Raw genomic sequence first — 19273 nt, forward strand, 5'->3', positions numbered from 1 at the left:
CATGATAACCAATGATGCTTTTGAAGACAGCCAGCCTCAGACAAGTGATTCCACTTGCAACACGCAAATAGTCCAATCTTTGGTATCCTGGAATATTGCAGGCCTTAAGAATAAATGAGCATCCCAAGATTGGCTAAAGTTTATAGATAATAATCGTGTCCTAATATTCCAGGAAACTTGGCAGATGGAACCACAATTTAGACTGGGTTTCCTGAATTTTTATAAACCAGCTACCCCTAGTCCGAGGGGAAGACCAATGGGGGGGGTCTTACCATTTGGTTCAGACGGGATGATAGTTATAAAGTTACTCAGTTGATTCTAAGAGTAGTGATATCTTAATTATAAGAATTCAAAGCCCCAAATGCAGAGATCTGTATATTTTTAATATATATGCCAGGGGCAAATCACCCTCAGAGACAGTCTCCCTGTTGGACTTGTATCTTAATTATTATAACGGTAAATGGAATATGCTTGTAGCAGGAGACTTTAACTGCTGTTTTGAACCACTAGACAATAATGATATCGAACTTATAATGGAGGAAGATCTTGATTGGGATAATCCGCAATTGACTATTCCTCCTATCAAGAAGTGGTCTCAAGCTGCTCTGCATCTTAAAGCCCTATGTTTAGAGCAGGAGCTTAGGGCGGCAAATGGTAGAACAAAGTCAGATAAGGAGGGTGATCCCACGTTTGATAATGGGATATGGAGTAGTCGAATAGACTACATTATTTTTAATAAAGAGTTTTGGTCCTTTATCAAGGATATGGTCATATTAAAACGGGTGGAAATTGACCATAATCCATTAATATTATCTGTGGAGTTGTATGGAAGAGACCTGTCTGATTCTAGATCCACTATAATTGATATTTATCCTTCAAATGAGACCAGGAGGGTAAAATGGACAGAATGACTTCTTAAGGAGGACCATATAGCTGTAATGAGTGAATTAGCAGCAAAGGCCACATTAGAGCTCCAGAGTTGTATCACAGACCAGGATATGATGTCAAGGGTTGTTCCAATACATACAAATCTTTTTAAGAGGTTAAGGGATTTTTTTTCATCAAGGAGGTCCGTAAATCCAATCGCAGGCCTAAAATCCGTCCAGAAACATGGTATGGCAAAAGCTGTAGGGAAGCAAACAAATCTTTAGCCCTAGCAGTAAGATCAAAAGATAGGGATCGGATTCGAGTTCCTAGGGAGATGTATAAGAAAGCCCAACACGAAGCAAAGCGAACTTGGGACGAACTTGACTGGTTTGAGCTATATAATGCGAGTAGAGCTAGGAACATGGGTGTCTTTTGGGATTTGGTGAAATGGGGGAAGGGCGCCCTAGGGACCACCCAGAAAACCGTGTTCCTCCAGATTTGTGGGTCTCGCATTTCAAGACGCAGTTCGCCTTTCCGTCCCTCGATAAGGTGTTGACCTTTGACATCCCCATCACTCCTATAGATTCTACGCCATTTCACTTTAGTTTAAATGAAGTAGATCGGATACTTAACTCTGTCCCAAAGGGTAGAGCGCCCGGGTTGGACAGTGTTCCTGCTGATCTCTTTATACATAGGAAAGGAGTGTGGGCACCATATATCCAGTCCCTTGTAAATGCCATCGCTAAAGGCTCCCCATACCGGACACCTGAAAGGAGGCCGAGATAATCCCCATTTATAAGAAGGGGGATCGTTCTGACCCTGCCAATTACAGGCCGATTAGCTTGATTGATTGCATCCAGAAGGTGATAGTCAGGCTCGTGTTGTCCAGGATCCAGACCTGGATTGAGGAGGAAGACATTTTGTCCCCTCTCCAGGCCGGATTCCGCACACACACGAGCACCATAGATCAGGCTTTTATATTGGTTTTGATTTATTGGCGGGTGGTTGTTCTTGGAGGTGGCACTCTATATGCGGCATTTATCGATCTTAAATCGGCCTTCAACTTGGTACCGCGGGTTAAGATGTGGAGTGTCTTCCAAGAACAAGGCATGCCACTTGATGTACTTGCCTTTTAAATTAAACTCCACGATGCCAACTTAGCTCAAGTCCGGTGGGGAGAGCAAGGCAAAGTTACAGATAGGTTCCCGATCCTTAGAGGTGTAAGACATGGGTGTGTTCTGGCCCAACACTGTTTTCGCTGTATATTAACAGGGTTATCGATTATTTCAAGAATGATCCGACGGATGTCCCTAAGTTGAATGGAATACCGATACCCCTGCTAATGTTTGCAGATGACACTCTTTTAATATCCAAAAAGCAAAAGGGATTACAGAAGGCTATTGGGCGTTTTGAAGTGTTCTGCAAAGATTATGGCCTTACCATCAATGTGACTAAGACCAAATTTATGGTCATGCACAAGCAAAAGCTTGTGAAAGGTAGGGCTATCATGAACAGCGAATTGCTTGAACAGACCCAATCCTTTACCTACCTTGGCATTACACTGGGTTCAAGGCTAGAATGGAAACCCCATATTAATCAGTTGGTTACCAGACATGCCCAGATAGCAGGAGCACTAATAAGGGAACTGCGCCTTTCGACCACAAAACCGATTGCCCCAGTAATTAAAATCGATAACACCAAAATAAGTGCTTCTATATTGTATGGGGCCGAACTATGGGGGTTCAGTAACATCTTACAAATGGTGAACTCCCAAAATAAGTTTGTGAGGGGATTAGTTGGTCTCCCGCTATATACGCCACTCCTGCCCCTTTATGATCTGGGATGTCAACGACTTGAGGATGTGGCGCGGTTTAGACCGGTGGCATACTGGAGAAGGCTCTGGGTTACACCAGAACTCTCCCAGTAAGCCTGGGCCCTCCTCGGAGTCCGAGACATGGACACAGCCAATACAATTCCATGGCTGAGAGAGGTCAAGGCTGTTTACACTGCCATGGGCTTGGGTCTATTGTGGGAGACTCCTACTGTTAATCCCTTCCCACCTCGAAAGGTTTTTAAGGAGCTTTACTGGTCAATGGTGTCAATGCGAAATTTTCGAATTTGCATTGGCCCATCACTCACAAGAAATTTCCTATAGCTCAAGCACGAATCTGCCTATGAAGGCTAGTGGAATATTATTACAATTACCGAAGACCGGAAACGGTACCACCAGTATAGGGTGGGTACCCTTCCTGTCAACTCCTTTACCGGCAAATGGCAATCAGGAATTAATACTCTATGTCCATTTTGTCTTAATCAGCCGGAAAGTATAGCTCATATTTTGTTCATCTGCCCTGAATACAAATATCCACGTCACAAGTGGTTGAAGCCTATATGTTTGCTGAAGGGCATTACCACCGGGGCAGAGGCCCTAAGTATTTTTCAAACTGAGTGCTCCGAAAGTATTGTAATTGCTGTTGCAACATTTTTGCATTGGATGTGGGCTATTCGGAGGAGAAAGCTACGTCTGAATTAAAACGGGTTTTATCAAATTTTATGTATTATTATCCATGTGATGCTAACTGATTATAGACCTCGTATTTTTAGATTTAAATTTATTGAATAGGATTTTATATCTTGCTTACTATTTTTAATAATACTAATTTATTATATGGAATAACCTATTGACCCGTTTCCCTGGCAGGAACACTGTGTCCTTGATACTGCTAAGGTCTTTCATTTTTAATATGTGTATTCTTTTTAAAATGTATAGTCTTTTATGATACATTTGTCGAAATAAAGACTTATTTGAATTGAATTATGTTGGAGATGGTGTTTCGGTTTCACTCTTCCCGACTTTCTTCCTAAAGGTCCATGGAAGGCATTTGTTGAGGTGTTCATGTCCTTCCAATTGTACCTTTTGTACCTTGAGAGAAAACTCACAGAGTTTACAATCCTATGTAAAGGTGTTGCTGCCCCTAGAGCAGCACGTTTTCCAGCTGCAACCAACTTTTGTCTTTCCTTGTCAAAAGGATGTGCCCTGGGCCTTGCTTAGGAGCTGCCTGTACCACTAGAAAATCGGGGGAACACATGACCACATATGTAGAGATAACGATCATGAGTAATCCTAGAATTTTGCTCAACTCTGGGCATATACCATCGTATTCTTCAGTGGCTCTCTGAAGTACTCCCCTGCACACTTAGTCATGCAGTTAAACATGGTCAGGAATTGTACTCATCTATCTATCTACAGCAAACTGTCAATGAGAAAATTGTCCTCTTCCCACAGCACACAGTTTTACTTTGCGGTGGTCTGTTGCCTTTTGAATAACAGGAAGATATGTTGTGGTGTCATCTGGGGGAGAGGCCTTAAGTATGGCTCTAGTTCAGAGCCATCTGGAGGGCTTGCATTTTAGTCTTCGTCACAGGCCACTCCCTTCATGTTGTGTACGTGGGTCCTATTAAGGATCTTGCATGTTTCCCTGACTACCATGATGCGAGTACGAAAGCACATTAGGTGAACCCTGTGGGCATGGTGACTTGTGAGGCTTGTCAAGGTGGTATTATGCTTGGAGGTGAAGACTAAGTAGTTAGTCAGTGAGACGTTGGACAGGTGTCTGCCTGCTTCCTCTTGTTTGGAATAGGAAATTCCTGAAGTTCACTGGAGATAGTCTCCTTGAAAATAAACCTTCTCTTATTCAGAGGTGCGGGGACTGGTTCTTCTGTTGACAGAGAATCGGGCAGGGGCTCTGGGATTTCGAATACATGTACAGTTTCCTCTATAAAACATCTTACACATCTGGGAGCTTGAAGGTATGGAGTTGCTCCATGCGAAAGATTGGTCTTTTACGGGGTCTATTTAGAGCAGATATTGGCACCAATTGTGTCGGTTCGGGCCTAGCTGGTGTCATTTTGGGTTGAGCTATGAAGCCTTTGCATTGCGACTTCCACAGAACAGAGGGTGGCTGTGAGGAAACATAGATTATTTTATGGTGTGGTTGTTCCCCCTTACCATGTAATAATAACCCAAACCTTCATAAGGCACCGTCGGTTCGTCTGTAAAACCTTAGCTCAGTCCTGGGCAGCTGTGACTCACAACAGTCATGCTTTATCAAAGGAACAACTGAAAAGCATTAATAAATACCAACAACAGTTGAATATGAAGCAACAAAACAATACAAATCTGACAAACTTATAACCATAGGTTGTATTTTTATTTTAAAATAGACACTTCAATTACAAAAATGTCCCTGAGGGTTCCGGAAATACAAGTTTTCAAAGAAACAATGAATTACTGCTTTTCATTAAATGCAATAAATTGTTGTAATTTACTGCAACTCATGGTTTCTGGTTAGACATTACAAGTAGCTTGAAAATGTCTATAAGGGCACTCTAGTGGTGACCAATTCTGATAGGGAGACAGTCACTGGGGATCAGTCAGGCCCAGTTGAACAGATACCTCATGGTTTAAGCAGTCTCCTATCAAGTTCCTGGTGCTATGGGCGAACAACCATTGATGTCAATGGAGTGGACCTGGTGTAAGGGAGGCAAGATGCTTAGGCAGAGGTCCCTTACCAGAGAAATGGACATGTTATTATCTATAGAAAAGAAAATAATTTCTATAGTAACCTAGAATGAGGTCACGTACATGGTAATTATAATACATTTTTGTAAGAAGACAGCTGAAAAAATAAACAGGAGGAACTGCACACATTTTATACATATAAAACTCTGACATTTGCAAGAAGGTGCCATAAATATTAAATTAGCACAAGATAATGCTAAATAATGCCCATGCTATTTATATCTCAATAAAACACTTGCTATAGTCACGGTGCTTTGTGGTCGGTGACGTTTCGATCCCTCATTGAACAAGCATTTACAATGCAATGGTCTCGGCATTGTTAAAGTTAGAGCTATTGGCATTGCTCATGACATTTTTAATTATGTTTTTTTTCAAAACATAAATAAATGGCATTGTCATTTACAAAGCCAATAGCTTAATCGCTCGCAAATGCGAGACCTATTGGATTTGTACCCACACACAGAGCCACGCACACAAAGCCACCCACACAGAGCCGCCCACACAGTCATTCATATAGAGCCACCCCCACACACAGAGCCACCTACACACAACCACACACACACAGAGCCACCCACACATAGAGCCACCTACAAAATAGCAAGAAACGCCCACGAATCTGCTCCAGCCCCGAGTGACACACATCTCTTCCAATGGCTAGCGTCCATTTACGAAGCTAGCCAATAGAAGAGAGGCGGGTTAAAGCCCCACAGTAGAAGTCATAAAATGTCGGCTCCGCCCACTGCTTCGCAGTGCGACGGTAGCCTCGACCGAAAAATCTCACCATGTGTGGAGGGAGCTGCCTAGGAGGCACTTCTGCCGCTTCCTCCTACCAACCACCCTACCATAAAAAAATGAAAAAAACTTGCTACGGCTGCCAACAACGTTCTTGGGAGTTTATGCCCGCGAATGGACTTTGACTGATCAGAGCCTCAAAAACACAAATTAGAAACTCACTTAGTGAATGGGATGTATACAGTGTTTAATTTGAGACAGTGGTTTCTGTTGCTTGGCACCAGCACTTAATTGTTAGCACTTATGACAGTCTGCCACACGGAGGCTATCTTTGTTTTATTTATAAACATCAGTTTGTTTATTAGTGCAATACACATTAAAATGTACTAATGACGCCCAAGTCATTCTTATAGCTATGGGGCCCTGGAATAGTGTGAATTGTCAACTTGTAGGAGTGTGATGGTTAGTAGCTGCGTTGGTTCTGTCTTGGGCAGCGCTGGCACGGGCAATGGGTGATGCAAGCTGCAGCGGCCTGCCGAGGGGGCTGGCACTTGCTTTTTTACAAATTAAGAATTGGATAGCTTGTCTTCCCTGCCACTGTGTAACATCAGCTTCTTACCAAGTCAAGTGGCCGTGTGATGGGAGGGGATATTGTGTGACACACTGGTGCCGTGTTAGTTGGCAGGTTTGCTATTTACAGAACGTTTTATCGCAGGCTGGGAGCTCCTGGCACTCCATGGACATGTTACTATGCCGGACTGTGCCAACAAAAATTCAATTCTGGGACTCTTTAGTTACACACACAGACAACTGCAGTGATATCATTAATCTACGGAGTGTACATAAGAAGAGTGAATTTCTACCTTTGTTTAACTTACATTTATTTTTTATTTAAGATGGGAGTGTAGTCCTTTAAATGTTTTCACCGGGATGTTAAAGATCAACAAAAAACGAAATATTTTGTTTCTTTTAGCTATGTTTCTGCCCCTGCTCCCTTCCTCCTTGCACTTGGGGGTCAGTTCCCAAAATGTTTAGTGCACTTTAGCGACTCACTGGGTGGTGATGTGGCATAACGGCCAGAGCTGCCGAGTTTGGAACCAGAGAGGGAGTCTTCCGGTCATCCTGTGATTCTGAGCAAAGCACTTAATGTCTCCTGTGCCTACCAAAAATGAAGGGGTCATTTTGTAAACCTAACAGGTGCGAAGCGGCCCTTGTGTAACAGGTGCACTCCAATACCTTCCGGTCGAGTTTGCGCTATATAAAAGAAAACTGTAAGAAATGAGCATTATAGAAAATTATTTTTAAAAAAGTCTCTTTCAACAGGCAGTAAAATGTGTGGGGTCGCGGGCCTCATTTGCCAATAGTGTACTTGAAAGGTGGACATAGGAGGAACAAAAAACTACGAAAACTGTAACAAATGAAAAAACCCTGCATGTAAAAAGAAGCAGGAAAATACAAACGAAACCAAGTGGAAGGTTGAAGAAACACCAGCAAGCCTTGATAGTCTGCAAATGTTTTCTTTGAATTTTCGGACTTGTATCCCCCAATACTTTTGCAATAGATTAAACCATACTACAAATCCCCCAGTATGCAAAATAAAAACCTTAGGCTGCATCAGCTATTCCGCTCCAGAGAATATGCTGGAAGGTAAAGTACAGAGTTGCAGACTTCAATAGGGGAAGTACAGGCGGGGCAAAACACGTTTAACCTCTCCGTGACTCAAAATACTCTTCATGTATTCTGGTGCTAATCCCACTGGTTTTACGAAGATAGAAAATGACAGTACGTTCCACAATCTCTTCCCTTCGCCTAGTCCCTCCCTAAATGGAACAAGGTTACGCCTTGGAATCGACACGATGAAGAAAGAATGTGTCTGCTGTATTTTGCTACCCTAATGGTGAGTCCAACTAGTTCAATATTCATGGTACCGCTGTCGATCTTTGATCTGGTGCTTCATGGGCTTCATCAGAAAAGTTCAAAGAAAATGAAAGTGAAACTGAGTTGTGTTTTATACTCGCTCGTCTTTGTTTACACCGATTGTCTCCGTGAGGTTTTTCTTCCTTTTGATTAGACTGAAACGTTCAAATTATTTTACTAGAATGCACCTTGAACCTTTAGCAGATCAACATATGCGGTTTACGTGTTCAGTTTATTTTTATCTTAACGACGATAGATACAATTTCAAGCACGCGTTCACTGTAATAGTGTCAGACGGTAAACGTTCCCCTGGGTCCCTTGCAGTGGTGTAGGGTGTGGGGCGGAAAACATCTTTAGAAAGGGGCGGAGTCGTGCGGTAAGTAGAAAAGTATGCAATGATAAAAAAAAAACAAGAAACTTGCAACAAAGTCAATTGAGCGCTCGTACTTGTGCGCGTGCCAGTTTCAAATCGCCTCCAAGGAGATGCGCGCGGCCAGGATTGTCTCCTGGAAAGCAGACACGTCGACAAAAGGTCTCTGGCGAGAACACGCTTCCGCGCGCTTAGCCGAGACCTAAAAATGGAGATCATCATCAGGACTTAGAATATATGCCTGAGGGAAGAATGCCTATTTGGGGTACACCCAGGAAATACTTCCAGCGTACTGCCAGGGGTACGGAAGGAGTAATTAGGTACAGCCGGTTTAAGGATGCAGATCCATGACACGAGTTCTCGAGCAACATGGTTGAAACGGTTGGAATACACTTCTGTGTTGTCAGTTCCGGAAAAAAAGTTTTAGTACAAGCAGCAGGAATTACTGCTGGCCGGTGCGCTGAGCCGTGCCGTGATGGGCGCAGAGTGAATGAGAGCAGACAGCGATGTGTTGCTCCGAACAGTGAGGAATTGGCTCACAGATATGGAGCGGCAGCAACGTGTGGCTCTCTAGTGGAAAGCTTCCTGTTATTCAAAAAGCAGTAGACCGCCGCAAAGAAAAACTGTGTGTTGTAGGAGAGGACAATTTTCTCATGGAAAGCTTTACACTAGAGAGCTGCACATTGCTGCTGCTCCATATCTGAGAGCCAATTGCTCACTAATCAGAGCAACCCATCGCTGTCTGCTCCCATTCACTCTGCGCTCATCATGGCACGGCTGCGCGCACTGGCCACCAGCGATTCCCGATGCTTGTACCAAAACTTTTTTTCTGGCTCAGGCATGGACATCACAGAAGTGTATTCCAACTGCTTCAACCACATTGACCGAGAACTCTTGTGTCATGAATCTGCATTCTTAAACCGACTGTGCTTATTCACCCCTTCCATACCCGTGGCAGTACGCTGGAAGTAATTCTTGGGTGTACCCCAAACAGGCATTCCTTCCCTCAGGAATATATTCTAAGTCCTGATGATGATCCTCATTTTTCAATGAGGGATCGAAACGCACCAGGAATACAACAAATGTTTTATTGAGATAAAAATAGCATGGCCTTTATTTAGCATTATGTGGTGCTCATTTAATATTTATAATCAAAAGACAGAGCCTCCTGTGGACACTTAATGAAGTAATCTCAATGTATATCAGCACAATGGCAATATATTTGGTTATAATGATATTGGAGAGAGAAGGAAGCAAATACACCTCTGATTTGTTTTTGAATCAAAAATATTTATAGAATCCTTGAAATTAAATACTGTTACAAAGTAATACATTTGAACATATAGTTCTGAGTGAGAGGTGTCCCTGTGAAAAACTGAAACTAGAAAATTAGTGACATATATGTGAAATATATACAACGTTTCCAATGCTTCATATAAACGACCATTTATATATATATATGTACAGTATACAGTGTTTATGAAAAATATGTTTAAGAGTATGAACAATTATTCTAATATCAGGAATACTGTTTGCTCAATCGGATTTGTAGGGTAGCATAATTGTGATACGACAGCCGGTTGCAACTCTATACAAGTATGGCAGGGTCCCTACCCGTTTTGTTACAATCCAGTTCCCTGTATTGTGTTTTCTAACCAACCCCAGTGGTGAAGCCTATGTGTTATACAACCAGTAGTACTGGCAAGGAGTTATGTTCGATATACCCCCATGTTTCCGCTGGCATGCCATTTTCAGTATTATACTTGCCATGTTTGTATTTTACCCAGCTACAGGTAATTTTAAATTGGCGAGAAAAATTAGCAGAGTGCTGTCTAATTATACAGCTAGCTGAGATCTAATGAGGTTAGTTACTCAATGTAGTGACAAATCCTCGCCACTCCTCCGCTGTATTCAATCCATTGTGAGTATCCCTTTCATTATCCTTTGCATGGTGCCACACCCTCTGCACGAGCTGGTCCATTACCATTCAGGTACTATACAAACAAAACCTTAGTTCCACCACATAATACCAGTTGCTTAAAATGAGCCACATACTGACATTATCCATCATCTTCTCATAGGTGTCCCTACAATCATAGGTCCTGAAGAGACCCTACACTGCACACAAGGTCGAAACGCCGTCGACAAGTTGCATAAATAAACCATTGTTCACCAGCACTGATCAATGTATCTAGCGCTGTATACTGTACATATACATGTAAATGGTCGTTTATATGAAGCATTGGAAACCTTGTATACATTTCACATATATGTCACTAATTTTCTAGGTTCCGTTGTCACTGGGACACCTCTCACTCAGAACTATATGTCCAAATCTATTACTTTGTAACAGTATTTCATTTCAAGGATTATATAAATATTTTTGATTCCAAACAAATCAGAAGTGTGTTTGCTTTCTTCTCTCTCCAATATCACTATAACCCAATATAGTACCATTGTGCTCATATAGATTGAGATTACTTCATTAACTGTCCACAGGAGCCTCTGTCTTTTGATAATAAGTTTAATACCCTGGCTCCGTGTGAGTTGAGTTCCCTTGTTCCTGTCCTAATGTAATATTTATGGCACCTTCCTGCAAATGTCCAAGTTTTATATGTATAGAATGTGTGCAATTCTTTCTGTTTCTTTTTTAAGCTGTCTTCTTTCAAAACATTTCTCAAAATTAATATGTATGTGAACTCATTCTAACTACAGAAATTATTTTGTTTTCTATAGATACCGTGTCCATTTCTCTGGTAAGGGACCTCTTGTTCCTTAATAACTAAACTTTACCCTTGGTCCCTGGCATATCCTTGGGTTCCCTTGTTTATTACAACACGAGGATGCGGAGCCGGATAGGGGGTCTTCCTGTCACCAATCCTTGGTTGTCGAGCATAGAGGTGCAACTTCAGCCTCAAAGGTCGAAGTCTCTTTGGAGGGCGCTAGAGGGCGCACGGCAAGATGGTTCCGCTGTGCTCCGCAGGCCGAACACTATCTGCACCATATCCTGCTCCAAATTCAACATCCTGCACCAAGACTTTGAGGGCATTGTGTCTTTACTATAGTGACGCGATTAGCGGCGGCAGCGGAGTGACGGATCGCTCGGAATCCTGCATATACTGATTACCGTGGACCCGAATGTGACATGGAGGCTGCGTGAACCAGCGGAGGCCCCTGCTGGGAGCAGGTGAGCCGGGCTGCCGAGGGGATGCTGTGCGGACCTGTTTGGGCTAGGGGCCTCTGTGAGAGGCTCTAAATCCGACATCTTGCGTTGGGACTCGGCGGGCATCGTGGCTGTACTGCAGGGACAAGATTTGAGGCTGCAGCAGTGTAGCAGATTGCCTGTAATCCTACATTTGCTGATCCCTGCTGCTATGACCCTGAGTGCAACATGGCGGCAGCGTGATCAGGTGAAGGCCCCTGCTGGGAGCAAGGGAGCAAGGCAGCCGCGGGCATGCTGGGCGGGCCTGTGTGGACTAGGGGCCCCTACGAGAGGTCATATCTGTTAGACACCAGCTGAGGATTACATGGCCGGTGCGGCCTGCCGCAGACATGTGTCCATGATCGGTGGTGAGCTGCCCAGCCTGGCGGACAAGGTATTGTGCTTCATTTCCACCACCGTGCTGCTAGGCCTCAAGATCAAGAGTTGCATCCTGAAGGGATCATGGAGCATCGCAGCTGCGGGAAGAACGCATCATAGTAGGAAACAGCGGCGGCACCACTGTAATTGGGAGGCCTTCCCTGCTGGAAGGCCCGGCCCCATACAGCGATAACAGCGGCCGCAGGAGCTCCTGCATAGAAGTAGGCAGACTGGATCAGAGGTCTGCGTTACTGGAGCTGCTCCCGATGAGACCCCATGACGCCTTTGCTCAAATCCCAGCCAGGGCCAGTGTGAAAATAGATACACGACGCGGGCCACTGCAGGCCTACAGATCTGGATGTGGTGGTTCATTTAAGTTACATTGTTGATGGGCCTCACGCTGGTGGCCTGCTCTATGCATTGTGTGCCGTGGTCCCCCTTGCCCCAGTGAGGAAACGCTAAGTAAATAATCATGCTTCAAGTTTTCACACTTGGCCTATGCGCACTATAGCTACAGTGCATTTGCTAACAAAAATCTCTTGTTATTTTCTACCACTTAAACATTGTTTTAAACTAAATAATTTGTAAAACTAATCCAATATTCAAGTTCAAATGAACCAAACATGTAATTCTGTTAAAGATCACAGAAAACTTCCATTCTTATTCAACATTACAACAAAGCAAAGTCAGACGTGGGTCCCGTGCTCACTACGCCACTGGAGTCAAGCTATCCTGGCTGATGACGACTGATAGCCAGAAACCGGTCCTAGGATGCTTGATTCTGGTCCAGGAAGGCATGGCTTGGCAGTTCGGGCTGGACTGTTCCCATGAGGCACAGGGTCAAGACTGATTTGCTCACGCACAGGGGGCATAACTTACTCAGAGCTGGAGTGTGGACGTTGTTCTTGCCCATCTGTCCTCCCGCCGCTGCCAAATTGAAATCCCGCGGCCGCCGAGCGGAGGACTACCGCTCCCAGGGGGACTAGCGGCTGGAGCCGCCTATGCCATTTCCCGCGCCCGGAGGCGCTACAAACCAGGCTGCCTCCCCGCGTCGCGGGAACGCGAGCGGGACGCGCCGGGAGAAGCCCTGGACAAGGGCGGGCCGTCTGCAGCCGTCAGAGGCCAGTGGAGGCCGGGCCGGGCCACCCCCTAAGGTCTCAAACATCGGTGTGACTGTAAATTCAGGTGTTCAAGACGATAGTGTATACTAGAGGACCGAGCCGACATCTGTTTAAAATACTCGCTAACTGTTTATATTATAAGCACGTGTTTTATTACTAATCATGTCCACGCGATCAGATAAAGGGGGAAAGCTAACATCTAAACCCACTGGTGGAAGTATCATCGGAACTCTAGATAATTATATCACCCGGGCAGCAGCTGCCCTTGATCGAGAGATAACAGACACCGAAAAACAGCTCATTAGAAATTTTTTCCAAACGATCCTCACTGGGAACTATCAAGAGCTGCATAACTCCTAAAAATCGAATAAGACAATGTCTTGTTGATCTAGGACTGCCAGAGATTAGCATAGGGTCGGATACACAAAGTATCATCACCCTGGGGAATAGTACACAGAATAGTAAGACCATTCACAAGGAAAGTGGGCCTTGTAAGACACCCCCCACGAAGATATATGTATGTCCCTCTGAAGAAACGATAACCACAAGCACCAAACTAATAAGGAAAAGAAAGCGGGGTGGGGGCGGACAAAACGGCAAAAGGGCAAAGATCCCCAAACTAGTGAACAAAATGGCTAACACATCGGGCACACATAACCACACACAGGCCGCCGCTTCTGCCCAGATTAATAGTGTTCCCCTCCGATCTAATAATGGCAATCATCAGTCGCTGAAAAGATTGCCAATGACCGTACAGGGAGATGGTGGGTTGAAAGGGCAGATGGAACAGATTGTAAAGTCCCTAATGCTCCCCCTCATTGAGAGATTGAAAATAATTAATGAAAACCTAGGCAAGTTACAACAAGCCATATTAGATAACACGCAACTGCTACACTCTCTAACAGATAGCAAGAGGTCGGGGGGACAAGCTATACACGCAAACAAACGGATCAATACTAACCAATCCCCTGCATCCATTCCTAGTCAACCTGTAAAGTCAATAGAAAGAGGGACTCCGACTAACGGGGATATTAGATCAGTGGACATAAAGGACAGACCTCAGGGCACGGAGGGAAGTCGCAGTCTTGTGGGGGCCCCTGAGATACATCAGGAAGAGGGCACACAACCAGCCTCACTGACTAAGGGATCTATTCAGACTAATAAGTTGGCCCAGGGTGTGGGTAATCGAACTATCCTAGACTTACCCTCACAAAGCACCCCTTTAGTGATAGTCCTGGGAAACGTTCCCCTCCCTCCGTCAACGAGAAAAGAGGACTTTTCCCAGATCAAAAACAAGGTTACATACTGGCTATCCCGAAATACTGTAGGAGACCAAATGGTAGGACATAACATAATTATGGCCGACAAGTAGCCTGGCTGGGATAGTCTAGGAAAACCAGAGATGGAGACTGTATAGTAATAAACTTTAACAGTCCGATACCAGTGGAAAGGATACTTAGGGAAGTAGAGGGAGGTACCTCACAGGGGGACAGGGTATAGAAATATTGCCCCTCAGGTTTTTCTATAGGCCAGGGCAGCAGGGTGCTTTCAACAATAGGAACAGGATGTTCGCTAACAAGTTATCTTACCCTAGAGGACCAGATAGGTGGGACACAATACCTCTGAGGCCCAAAGGAGTACAGATGAGGGGTGGACCAGGACTTCTCCCGCATATGGAGGTCACAAACAGATTTAATGCCCTCTCGGGCCTTAATGACTGCGATTGACTGTGTGGTAATCCAACTAGCTACCCCCCTCCTAATGGACCTAGCACTTTGCCTGTACATCCCTTACCCTTAGTTAGTTCGGTGAGAGGCTTTAATAATCCAGTTGATGTTATCTCTGAAAAAATGGCACCATCAGCAGAAGAAGGTTCCGGTGAGGTTAACCACTTTGGAACAACTCAACTTGATTGTCCTAGAAAGCCTGTTCCTGTGACCATAGAGGTTAACTCAGAATTTAACGTTCTCTCATGGAATGTTGCGGGCTGTCAGGAAAGGTTTTAGACCCCTTATGGGTGCAGTTTGTAAGCCAACACTCTATTATTTGTCTCCAAGAGACATGGGCTACCAACTGCAATACTCCATTGGAGGGTTATAAATCATTCTGTGTTCCAGCAATAAGCTCAAATAGCGGCCATGCATCGGGAGGATTGGTCATCTTTACCTCGCTGGCATTAAGATGCAGTATAAGGGCCTTTTCCTCAGGTAACAGAAACATCCAGGCCATTATTTTGGGGAAAGAAGACAGCAGCCTGTGTGTGATAAACTTTTATAACGCAAGTAACCAGGGCGAGGGATGTAGGATTACTGAACTGCATAATTTTATTACTCAGTGTCGTGGACCAACAAGAAGGAACCTGCTACTTGCAGGCGACTTTAACGTAAACCCTTGCGGCGACCCTATGTTAAACATTTTAGCGACCATGGGTTGCCGCACGATAACAGGGTTACATTTTGAACACACAAAACAGGGAAATGCGTTGAACCTCATGCTAGATGAGCATGACCTTTTGTTTACCATGAGTATTGCACCACCGTTATCCACACAAAAGGAACCCACTTTTAAATGTAGAAGTCATGGGACCTTTATAGACTTTATCCTAGTCTCTAGAACTATTATGAGCCTCCTCTTGGCCTTTTGTATAATACCGAATGCACACAGCGATCACAATCCAGTCTGTGTGTTGTTAGGAGGGAATCATATGAAAAAAAAGGATAAAGTCGTAGGAGGAAATACCCTGCAACCTATAAACGGAGGGCGGCGCATTAAATGGAATCAGGTCATACCACCCGTCTTCCTTGACAGACTTAAGAAAGATTGCGCTGCTGAACTTTCAACCTGTCTTAGCACTGAACCCTTGGGTGAAGTGGTCCTTAAAGCCTTCGAAAGTATTGCCCTTCATGTAGGAAAGATGTTACATGCCCCGGGGGGAAAAACTCCATCTGGAGAACCTTAATGGTTCTGCAACAATTGCTCTAAAGCAGCCAGAGACTTGAAGATGGCCCTTAAAACAATTCCCCGGGATAGATTCCTGATCCGCACACTCCAATCAACTTATAAAAATGTGCTGGCTAATAGGAAAATGGAGTTGAAAAATGCGCTTTGGAAGGAGCTTTTAGATCCTTTGACCCTAGCAAGCAGCTCAAGATTCTGGTCCACAATTAACCGCTCACCTTTATTAATGTCAGGGGTTAAAGAAGCGGGGTCAAATATCACGGAGGATGAATGGGTGTCCCACTTTACCAAAATTTTTAAGGATACCGTTATATGTCCAGCCCAACCAAAAGAGATGCTGGGGTTGGACTCTATTTTGTTTTCAGTAATGGAAATGACGAAGGGAATTAATAATCTCTCAAACACGAAGGCCCCAGGTCCAGACGGCATCTCCCCTGATCTATTTAAATCTAGCCCTCTATTTTGGGCCCCAATCCTGACAGCAGTGGGAAATGCTGCAGCGGAAAAGGGCTGTCCAACCTCCTGGGGATTATCAACAATTGTATCCGTATTCAAGAAGGGAGATCGAAACTGTACTTTAAACTATAGGCCTATCTCCCTAATTGATTCTATTGCAAAAGTTCTAGGGGGCGTTATATTAAAGAGGCTGACTACCTTCCAGAGGTACAAGGCAGGGATGTCCGTTGTCCCCGCTGTTGTTCGCTATTGCCATGGAGCCATTAGCGGCCAGAATTAGGCAACACCACACCGCCAGAGGTATAGGCTTCAGTTCCCGAAGCTTGCTGATCTCGCTCTATGCTGACGACGTCACTCTGTATGTGATTAACCCAACTGAGAACCTAAATCCGCTATTGAGGGAGTTTGTTAAATTCGGGGGACTATCATGTGTCTCCATAAATTGGTCTAAGTCCGTAATGTTTCCACTAACTGACAACACCTCTGAGGTGCATTCTGACTACCCTTTACGCTGGGAAGCCGATGAGGTTAAATACCTAGGCATTTTGATCAGCCGAAATATCCAGGACATCTGCACTCTGAATTTTGGAAGGGCGGTGTCCTGGCTTGAGAGTAAAGTGGCTAAATGGTCAAAACTCCCTCTCTCTCTGGCTGGTAGAATTGCGCTTGTGAAAATGATTGTATTGCCCAAATTCCTTTATTTGTATGCAAACATACCTGTCCCACTGACACAGCATTTCTTCACCTGTTTGCGCTCGCTTTTGCTGACACTGGTGTGGGCTGGGAGTCAAGCTAGAATTTCATGGGCACTGTTAACGCTACCGCTGAGACAGGGAGGCATGGGCGCTCCAGACATGCATTTTTTTTTTTTTTTTATAGTTTTTGCCTCTATGCGGCACAAGTAGACTGGCCCGTACAGTTTATATGCAGGGGCAACTCCCTTTATCTCAGGTCCTTAGGAAGCCATGCTGCTTGATGGTCTCATACACTTACTTGCAAATGAAAGATTGATATTGCATCTTTATGTCATTGCCACACTTCACACACTCCCTGTGCAATTAGCATGCCTCGCCATTCTCTCAGGGTACCAGCCCTTAAATCTCTTTGGTTTCAGACATTCATTCTGCTATCAAAGACCTAGGAGTCAAGGGCCACAGGATAAAATAATACTGTTAACTAACATACCCTTCAGTTGCAATACTTCAAATGCTTGACCTACCTCATGATTTTACTCCACTAATAAACATGTCTTCAGTCAGTCAACTGCTGAGCTAATGGTACATCCCTGCTTTGTTTTTATCCACCTTGATTTCTAGCCCTATAACGCCCTAGTCTCCCCTACTTCAGTAGAGCTTCCTCATTGCCATAGCTCTGCTGAATCTTGGCATTTGAACGCAAGCAAGCTCATCCTCCCTTCACCCGCAGATGCCTTTCTGATAGTTCTTTCAATCCTCCGTGCAGCTACATCCCCAGGTAGTCGAACCCACATGAGCACCCAGAGTCATAACAGGACAGCATCTGGAAAATCCAATTGGTTGCATGATCTGGAGGTTACAATACGCTTTAAAAAGTCAATTCTCAGTCATTCCTCCAGTCAATCGCACATGTTCAAAAACCACATCTAGTGAGGAATGGTTTCTATAAGCAGAAACTGGGGTAGACATTCGTTCTTCAGTGCAATGCTGCATCTGATAAATATCAGTCCACAGTGAACTAAAATCCAAGAGTGCATCTGGCTTGGGGCGGGTCTCAATCACCGGTTGAACACTTTATACCAATGCTGGTCCTTAGGGCTTTTGAGTAGGAACTGCAATGCGTTTGTGTTACACCTCCAGCAAGTCAATGATGTGGGCTTCTCAAGCAAGTGTACAATAGTTCACAAATCTGCATATAAATTAGGTACTTTCATACCAACCAGAAGGGATAATCAAATAAATAATATTTTAAAAGAGAGTGCTTGGGCACCACCTTTCTCAACTCGTATGTCCGTAAATGTATCCCCGCCCTCCCCATTAATTTCTGGACTTGGCCTTTGTGGACATGCTTAGGCATCGTCCTTCAAGGTCAAACATCACGTCTGGTGCACCTCATGGAACATCAGCTCGCGCGGGATATTGGTTTCCGGACCAAACGTCTTGCCAGCACACCGCTCAAAAGCAGCTACCATCTGCTTCACCACCTCGTCAAAGAAAACTGTGGCCAGCTGGGAGTGGAGCAGTGAACGGAACTCAAAAGAAATTGAGAAATCTACTGTGCAAGTACGTGGGTATCCCGGGATGCCAGGGCTGAAGCGCCAAACTGGTTCCAGGTGATTAAAGAGACGCCCGTCAGTGCACACAGCCTTTACCAGATGTGGTCGGACTGTGGTGATGATCGAGGTATACCGCTCAACGATGGGGGGGAACCTCACCTCGAGTTGGGCTTTGGCATGTCCAGTACGTTTGGAGACAACTAATGATTTCTTGCACCAGGGAACAAACTCTTTGTACACATCCACATTGGAGACCACCTCGTACATCTCAGTCATGGAATAGCCCATGATCCTCCTCTCGGAGTACTCTTTCCTCTTGTTGGTCAGTGGCCCTGCAAACCCAAGGAAACTTCGGCTTTGCTGGAAGGCTGGATCAAGGTCTACACTGCAGATGGCTTGAGGACTTCTAGTCATCAGGATACCACAAGAGGAGAGGTGC

General features: G+C 44.6%; 2 protein-coding genes across 2 annotated transcripts in view; both read right to left on the reverse strand.

The window, feature by feature from the left end:
* Positions 1-19273, reverse strand: part of URB2 (URB2 ribosome biogenesis homolog) — a 966667-nt gene that overhangs the window by 595737 nt on the left and 351657 nt on the right. The gene's annotated exons all lie outside the window — the stretch shown is intronic.
* Positions 17474-19268, reverse strand: LOC147708339 (coenzyme Q-binding protein COQ10 homolog A, mitochondrial-like). The gene has a single exon (XM_086927066.1). It carries the CDS (start codon positions 19246-19248, stop codon positions 18655-18657), a length of 594 nt encoding a protein of 197 aa, XP_086783192.1. The 5' UTR covers positions 19249-19268; the 3' UTR covers positions 17474-18654.

The sequence above is a fragment of the Lissotriton vulgaris genome, chromosome 6 (assembly GCF_964263255.1).
Source record: "Lissotriton vulgaris chromosome 6, aLisVul1.2, whole genome shotgun sequence".
NCBI lineage: Eukaryota > Metazoa > Chordata > Amphibia > Caudata > Salamandridae > Lissotriton > Lissotriton vulgaris.

Excerpts from the sequence above, each read along its gene's own strand:
- LOC147708339 (XM_086927066.1), bottom strand. The coding sequence starts at position 19,248 with ATGACTAGAAGTCCTCAAGCCATCTGCAGTGTAGACCTTGATCCAGCC.